The sequence below is a fragment of the Adiantum capillus-veneris genome, chromosome 24 (genome assembly GCF_014529385.1).
Source record: "Adiantum capillus-veneris isolate H3 chromosome 24, ASM1452938v2, whole genome shotgun sequence".
NCBI classification, from domain to species: Eukaryota; Viridiplantae; Streptophyta; class Polypodiopsida; order Polypodiales; family Pteridaceae; genus Adiantum; species Adiantum capillus-veneris.
In genome coordinates this window covers 77,249,358-77,258,204 of record NC_140954.1, presented here as the reverse complement: position 1 = coordinate 77,258,204, position 8,847 = coordinate 77,249,358, and the positions used below count along the sequence as shown (strand labels likewise).

General features: G+C 42.3%; 1 protein-coding gene across 1 annotated transcript in view; it reads right to left on the bottom strand.

Annotated features, from left to right (window-relative positions):
- The window catches only part of LOC147426618 (uncharacterized), a 7,849-nt gene extending 932 nt beyond the window's left edge, over positions 1-6,917 (bottom strand). The window contains exons 1-2 of the mRNA XM_086498761.1: positions 5,668-6,917; positions 3,535-3,599 (exon numbers count right to left, since the gene is read on the bottom strand). Of these exons, the coding sequence (XP_086354887.1) occupies positions 3,535-3,599; positions 5,668-5,742 (140 nt within the window). The 5' untranslated portion in view covers positions 5,743-6,917. The remainder of the gene's footprint in view (positions 1-3,534; positions 3,600-5,667) is intronic.
- Between the last annotated feature and the right edge of the window lie 1,930 nt (positions 6,918-8,847).

The following is an 8,847-nucleotide window of genomic DNA, read 5'->3' as shown; positions in this document are numbered from 1 at the left end:
AGCTGTGTTGGTCACACGTACGAATATCATCATCCACCTTTTCCCACCCTTCAAAATCAAAGGAACCTGAAAAAAACTCTCTCTACCCATCCACGCCGGCGCGGATGGCTAGAGGGAGTTTTAGGACTTTATTTAAGAGCGACTCCTGTCTAGGGAGCTTGGGGGTAGTGAGGAAATAATCACCTTGCTATAAAGGGGTCGTACCTGAGAAAAAATTCTAGCGTAGTTCTCGTACTCTTACTACCTTGTGAAAGTGGAGGTGGTAAGCAAAGTTTACGGGTAGATTCCCGTCCACCCATTGTTCGGGAAAAATGTGTCTCACCTTAATATCGTGCCGTTTTCAATTTCAAAAATGCCAGTTGAAGGCAAGGAGAAAAGGAGAAATTCCGTCCCAAAATAGAGAAAATTAGTGTAAAAACCGCAAAAATAAACCTAATTTTCTAAGATTTCCTCTTGGAAAATTCAACAAAGGGAATTTTGTATGTTTGGAAAAATGATTTTTCCCGAACACTGCGTCCACCCCAACTTTTCTTGCGTCATCTTGGCCTACCTTGGCATACTACTAGCTGTAAGATTCTCCAATTTCCAAAAGTTATGGGCACTTTTTCTAAACCCATTGGATGCGGCTTGCTTTTAGTGGAAGTAACAATGTAGCTTCACAGGCATAACTCAGCATGTGCATTCATACTGTGTGACTGAGGTAGCTTCACAGGGTGCAATCCATCTCCCCACTACCCCCAGGCATGACTCATCGCATGCATTCAGACTGTACATGCCAAAACACCCCAACATCGACATTCCTTTTTCCAATAGCCTCGCATTTAGAATGTTGTTGTAACGTTTAGGTACAAAAGAAAACGTTAGCTTTTGAAGCAACAGATGAGATATGAGCTTCTGGTTATATGATTTGCAACTATAGGCAAGGAAGGGTTAGAATTCAAAACCTTGTATGTATTTTGCACCAAAAAGTACCAAACTTGCCTCTATTCCGAGGGGAAAGGCGTCCCTCTAGTGGGTCCCAAAATTGAGCACCTTTTTTTGAGCCAATGGAGGCTTGCTACCTCAATTGAGGGTATGAAGGTCTAGGTAGTCCGAACCCCCCCTAAATTTAGTGCATGGATAACCTGGTTGGACCTCTCTCTCTAGAAAATGGTGCCAGCTCCAATGGCTAAAGAGAGATTGGCCTTCAACCTAGCTAGCCTTTATTGCTCTAAATCTACTCTTTTTGAATAGCATGTCTTGAGGTCAAGACTGGTTGGATAAATCCTTGAGGTCACTTGGGATTTTTTGTACCACATGAGAGTTTCACTCACTCTCTCTCTCTCTCTCTCTCTACACACACACACACATACACATGTGTGTGTGTGCGCGCGCGCATACATATGTATATATACATATATAATAGGCATGGTTAGAGATAGGTTCAAAGGAAAAATAAAAACCAATGTACTTGACAATGGAGCACTATGAACATCACCGTATAAAAAGCAGCACATCATGACGTGAAAATTAATATAATTAGAAAGCTAGAGTTGAGCTACATGTTTATAGATGCATACAAACATTTGCTCGAGTTTGTCTTTGCTCGAAAAAATTCGCTCGGTGCGTGGTAAGACTCGAGAAAGCCTACATTGAAGAAGCAACTCAACAGCCATGTCGGGGACGACATGAACAAGGAGGGGGGAAGTGTTAGCGGCTGGACACACCCTACGGAAAATGACTGCTCGGCAGAATATTATTTTTTGTAATTATTCATTTATTGAGAAAAACAAACATTTCACCTTTGTAAATATTGGGGGTTACAGAAGCTTCCAGATTGTATCCCATTTTTGACATTTAGATTGAGTAGATGGTAAAATTGGAACATTAGGGTTTGAGATTGTAAGGTATTTATACCACTTTTTGACCTTAATGGAAAAAACCTTTGTCATTTTTAAAGGAGTTCTGTCTGTGAGTGAGCGTACTGTGTAGGAGAGAGAGAGTGAGAGTTACATCTTGACGCTACGCACCGATGGTCAAAATCGAGTGCGGAGAAGTGCAGTGTGTTGCCCCCGACGAGAGTTACGTGCCAATACCTACATTGCGGGCGTACGGTCTGGTTTTGCGAGCTCGACCCACGAGCTTTATCTGGTGATTTGGTGAGCATACGTTGTCCGTTTTTGCATTGTAGCATATCCACGCGTTTGCATCGAGTAGAGCTACACATTAAGCACTTTAGTTTTTGGAAACGACGACCTGCAGATTTCGGCCAGACATTCTACGTGATTTTGCACCAGGTGTTTAGGGTTGGGATTTTGGTTCATGGACCTTAGGGAGAGTGACCTATTGGTGTTAGTAGGGTCTCCTTCAAGTTCTGTGGCGTTTCGAGAATGTTTGATGGGTATTTGGCTCTTGGAAGCGTTGTAGGAAATCTCCTCTTAAGCACTCTTAAAGGCTGTAGCTTAGACATTGGGTAGAGACCTCTGTAGGAATTAGTCGAGAGTCGGTCGAGTGTAGATTGACACCCTATGCTTGCTTCTACGCGCCTGCGGGTTGAGCTTCGTCCTTAGCTGAAAAATCCTGTTAGGTGAGTTCTCGTTGTGCTGACGTCCTTCGCGGCGTATCCGCCAACAAGAATGGAAAATTCTTTATTTTATACACCATGCATGTGTATATACATATGCGCAATCCCTTGCTCCAAAAAACTTCTAACAACATATTTGTTGTCTTGTTTGGATGGATGCAGGTGAGGACTCTATCCTTTCTTGGAATTTTTTTGGCTTAAAGCAAATGTATGTCCATGATTACAGTTGCTCCTACTACTTGGGAAGTACTTCTATTATCAATTTATAATGTTAAAGTTTAATTATCTCTTATTGTTTAAGTAAAAACAACTACACACACACATTGTGTCTGTGTGGGTGTGTGTGTGTGTGTGTGTGTGTGTGTGTGTGTGAGAGAGAGAGAGAGAGAGAGAGAGAGAGAGAGAGAGAGAGAGAGAGAGAGAGAGAGAATGTACACACACATGCAAAAACAAAGAACACACGCACACACATTGAGAGAGGAGAGAGAGAGAGAGATAAAGAAATAGAGACATAGAGAGAGAGAGAAAGAAATGAAATGAAATATTATATTAAACATCTTTAAAATGTCTAATTGATTTATGAGACCAATCTGATAATGTCCTTGTGGATATAATCTAATGTCTGCGTTGTCCGAAAAAGTAGTGCATTGGTTGGTGAAGAGCTTCGTCAATGTCCATCTCTGTAAATAGACGTACTATGACATATATAGATAAAGAGAGAGTAGAGAAGAGAATCTGCAAGAGAAAGGCCTAAATCTAGCCCCAAATCCCACGGCACCTCTCTTGTGGAGTTGGTATTTAATATATTATTTTTGAGTTTCAGGTGCCAAAAATTGAGGCCCCTCTTTTACAACCACTTCACTTTTGCAAATGAGTGAAGCTCATTAGTTCTTGCATGACCCATAAGGGGAGTTCCCACTACAACTATTTACAGAGCCATAGTGGCTTATGGAAATGATATTCTAAAATACTGTGCAAATATAAAATGGCCAAGAGTAATTGCCGTCGCCTCTTCATCAACTCCCCGCATTCCACTCTACAAAATCATCATCAACTCAATTAGTAAAATAAATAGACAGCACATAATTAACCATTACGCCAGCTATCCCAATTGCAGCTAACCACTACAACAGGAGGGTGCCCAGTCTCGTAACAAAGAGTGATTGTTTATCAATACAAGATGCTAAAACTAGAAATTAAGTTGGTTATGTAGGCTTTGGAGATGAGGAATTCCAAAGATCGAGCAAGATTTGCCGAGTGAACCAAAAATCGAGCAAAACCAGCCAGTCAAAGAGGATACCCGGACATAACATTGTCAACTCTTGGTACATTTTGACAATACTTAATTTCATGTGAAATTTCATAAAATTAATAAACATCATAAAATTTTCTCATTATTTTTCTCTACATCTAGAGGCATCTGCACATATGCAAGAAAAACCAAATTTTCTTATAGGTGTGCAGATTCCATGTATATCTCTCTCTCTCCCTCTCCCTCTCCATCTCCCTCCCTCCCTCCCTCCCTCTCTCTCTCTCTCTCTCTCTCTCTCTCTCTCTCTCTCTCTCTCTCTCGATTGGGTAGATCCTAAATCACACCCATGGCAGCCGCTTCAATGCATTCTCAAGCAGACTCTTTAATGGGTACTCCAAAACACTACTTTCTAGCTAGCCCACTTTTCATAAACTCCACTAGAATCTTTCCAATGTGTACTCTCTAGATCTAAAAACATCCACATCATTCTTAAACCATCCAGATAAAAGCTAATGTGCTTTTAATAATCTCCATGGGTAGTACACCAAATGTTTGAGAATAGCCTCATCAACAACTGATGATGTTGGACTATGAGCCCTTTCTTTGGAGGATTAGAAATACATCTAGTAAAAATCCTAATAACATCCTTCCCAACTCCCAAATATAATTTTTTTGAAGGCTTTACGAAGCTTGTAAGACACATGGATGATAATAACCTTTCAGCTTCTTGAAATATCAACTTGGACATGCAAGCAACTATGGGGGCGAGGCAGGAGCACCAAGGAAAGGTGGTGAAAGGATCAAGGGATGGCTTGTGGAAGGCATCTGAGGATCTGAAGGACATATGCAATATTTGCATGGTGTAAGGCACATGGATAATAACAACCTTTTGGCCTCTTGAAATATCAACTTGTACAGGCAAGCAGCTATGGGGGCGAGACGAGAGTACCAAGGAAAATGATGGAAGGATCAAGGGATGGCATGTGCAAGGTATTTGAGGGCTTGAAGTACATCCACAACATTTGTGTAGTGCATTTGACACAGAGCATTGGCGACGTTAGGCTTTAGCTAGTAGGCATCAAGGAGGACGAAGCAGAGGAGGTGATAGATGCTAGGGGCGGGAGGCAGAGCACTGACACCCACTAGGAAATCTGTATACCATCTAATAGCGGTGGAGGTAAGCATGATGTAGATGTGACACAACTCTTTATATTATATAATGTGTTTGTGAGTGTTGATATAAATGGTGAGAAATAATATTGTGAGACTTCTTACTTGCTTTGCATAGTAGCCTTTCAGAATGCGTCTTGATCTCCTCTAGGCATCTACTTGACTCTACATGCATGTTGCCTCTCTTGCTTGTGTGCATTGTCCACTAGAAAGAAAACTCAAAAGATTACTCAGAGTCGTTTTGCACGAAAGAGGTTTGATGCGGATGGAGGATGGGTCAACTCTGCCTAGTTTCATAACTCCGTCCAAATGGGTGGAGTTTGGCAAACTTTACTAGTTTGAGAAGTCAAGGACTCCCACTCATGAGCATGTGAAAGTCAAGGTTGAAGAGGCGGAGGTTGCGAAAATAGGCCAGTGGAGGTTGCCAATTAACTGTAACACATGTTCGTGTGAAACACCTCTTATATCATACCTTTTGTGAGAAGCCAAAATTTAAAACCCCTTCAAATCAATCTGCGGCTACGGGGAGTAATTTGAGGGGTTTTTATATCCCACATTTGGAAGCAAATAAGTGGTCCAAATGATTCATTAGCAAGAATCAGAGAAGATAAAAGGGACAAATGCCGCTTGGAGGGGAGGGAGAGAGAGAGAGAGAGAGAGAGAGAGAGCGAGGATCAAATACCATGAGCAACAAAGAGGGAGTGGAAGATGCAAGTCCTCCGTGCCTGCTGCTACAATCGGTAGTGCATGACACCATGAAGAAGCCCCTTTTGGCTGTTGCAAGTGGAAAAGTTCGTATAGTTTCTGTTGCAGCCCATATCGAGCAGATGAAGGGCAAGTTCTAAACACCTGCCTGAACTCGGACTTGTAGTTAGGCAAGAGGGTGCATCATGGAATAGGGAGCAAACTTGTTCCAGATCGACTGCAACTGCAAGCAGGCAAGTCATTGAGTGACATACAAACAAATCTTGCTAGCAGAGCAATGGATGGATCGGGGGAGGGTATCGAGATAAATTAATAAATGGTGTAAATCCACATCTCCCTTTGTCTTGCTAGACGATGTGTGTGTGTGTGTATGAGAGAGAGAGAGAGAGAGAGAGAGAGGCACATAGGAAGGGCTGCACAGGCCTTGGGCACGTAGGAACTTAGGAAGCAAAAACCTCTTCAAATCAGTGCGCGGCAACACGGATTGATTTGAGGGGGTTTTAGATCCGACATTTTGAAGTAAGTAGGCATGTGGCGAGACGAGGAAGGCATGGCAGAAAAAAGCGACTGGTGCTGACGACTGGCAGACATAGACACGCACTACAGTGGACAGAGGGGGTAGGGCAAGAGTGAGAGAGACGGTTTTTGGGTGGTAGTGCATATATTGATTCTCTATGGCTCTCTGTGGAAATTAGTATAATAAAGCTGGTGGAGAGGTGGGTAATCATGTTAGACGAGATCAATGTTGCCACCAAGTCGATGAAGCCAGGTCAATATCCTACCTGAGCTATGGGACATCACCATCTGCCTGAGCGCGGCCAAATGCATACCCATCTCGAGTTCTCATGTTGTTAGCAGTCATTATATCTAGCCAGAGCTGGTTTGCAACAAAATGATCACCAGTCATAGGTTGCATTTGTAGTCCAATAGCTGACTTCAATTTCTGGGCTTGCTCAACAAATATATTCATTCAAGCAGCTCCCATAGCTGGCGCTTCCCTTGAGTGCCTGATTAATGATGGGCCAAATATGCCAGGTGCATATTCAGAACTAGCGTTCCGTTGCGTGAAGAGGGTCGCCATCTAACGGAGCTGTAGGTTGCATCGCTGAAGGAAAGTTTGCCTTCAATGTTCTATATTGCTGATCAGGTCCTTGGCAAGGAAGAAGATGCTGGAGACGAAAAATGCATAGCCTCCTTGTACTCCTCGCACAAACGAAAGAAAATGTTCCTAAGAAACGTTTGTCATCAAAGCACCATCAAGAGCATACAGATCTCTCCCCTGCATCTCACTGTGTGCACCTTTAGCATGAAAAGATGTGCGCAGGATCCGTACATCCAACCTTACCTCTTGCTCAAGATTTTTTGATCGTCTGATTAATCAACAATATCCTTAATTATGTGCACATTTGCCCTCAAATTAGGCAAGGCATGCACACTTGCAAAATAGAGCAAGGAAATGGACCGAGTAAGGGCACATTTATAGATGGATTTTTTATCGTGGTCTACATCGACTTCCTCTTTCCAATTCATCAATGCTCGGTGGCTTATGGGTTGCTAGTTTGTGCTTGGTCAATCAAATATGGCAGTTGTGCTTAGTCTATCACAATGGTTGTTGCCTTGCCTGTGTGTTTGATTCCCATGCAAGAGCAATAATGCATGGCACATTCATGACCGAAGGATTTGCGCTATGGTGCAAGTAGGTCTGCACAATGAGGGAACGAAAAGGACAGAGATTTGCACTAAGGTAACAAGGCACGGCCGGGGGGGGGGGGGGAGAACACCTTGCATAAATTGTGTATATCGCATACACTCAAGGACTATTTCTAAAATTTCTTATTTGTGAAATTTTGACCAAGTAAATTACAACCTTTTTCTATTCAACCTGCAATTGTTTTCCATCTCCATTTTATGATACCCTTGTGTATATGAAAATTTGTAAAAAGTTAGAATTCAATAACCCTTTCTCTTGCATTCACATTACAATCACGTAATATATTACTAAGTGCCTCCACTTGGTGCATGTTTTGGGGGGTTTGTATTAGAGATTTTGTGACCTCATATATATGGACACAATCTTGTTCTAATAATCATTCTTGCATTTCATGGCCCTCAAAATTTCCAACATCATTAGCTCTCTTTGTGGTCTCATTTTCCATATTTCAATAATGGCATGATAGATCTTACTACACTATGGTAATTATTTGTTCACTTGTAAGGCCCAGGTAAGAAATATTGCAAAATATTGTGTTGTGTCCACTAGCCTTTCTTTCTCATCACTAGTCAAAAGATTCTATTGAAAAAAGTTTGCTTTCTTGCTGGTTGTTGCTGTGCAAGATGATGTGCATAAACACTTCTAGAATTTGTGAGCTAGATTGTTTTTCTTTTTAATATTCTCTCTCTCTCTCTCTCTCTATGTGTGTGTGTGTGTGTGTTAATTGAAAGTCTTGCTTGATTTTCTAACTTGCTCGGGAAACCTTGCTCGGTGAATGGTAACACTCCAAAGGTAGGACAAAAGGGCACGGCCTTAGGCAAGGCCTACTAGACATGCAAGGTTAAGGAGTCTCCTAAAAGTTCTAGAATAGGAGGATGGTTGGGTGGAAAATTGCATGAATATTTCCCTATCCTTACAGTGGTATCGAAACTAAACAATTTTGGATGAGGGTTGTGGACCACCGCAAGTTGTATGTGCATGGGTATGTAGAGCTCCCATGGCATGATGAAGGTGCAGGGTTGGGCATCCGTGAGCCACACGGGATAAGCCACTTGCATGGAAGGAGTGAAGGGATATCGAGAAGTTCTCTTGCATGGGAAAGATCTCTTAAAAGGGGGACGCGTGGTGCTTGGAGCCATGGGAAGCCATGCTTGCACACTAGGAGGGTGAAGGTGCACCTGTACAGTTTGTAACAATTTTGGCTCCGCAAGGGAGCGCTTTGGATTGAAAATCATTTTTTGTTTCATGGTCGTCATGTTTTAGGTCCTGTAGCGAGTTGCAAAATTCTCTGTGTGTGTGTGTGTGTGTGTGCACATGCATGCGTGCTAACATGAGCAATAAATAACCATGACTTTATGCTTCTTTTCACATGATGGGTGCCCCTTAATGGATTTGTTAAGTGGCACCCTATTTAAGCCCACTCAAACGAGGCAGCCATGCAAAGTT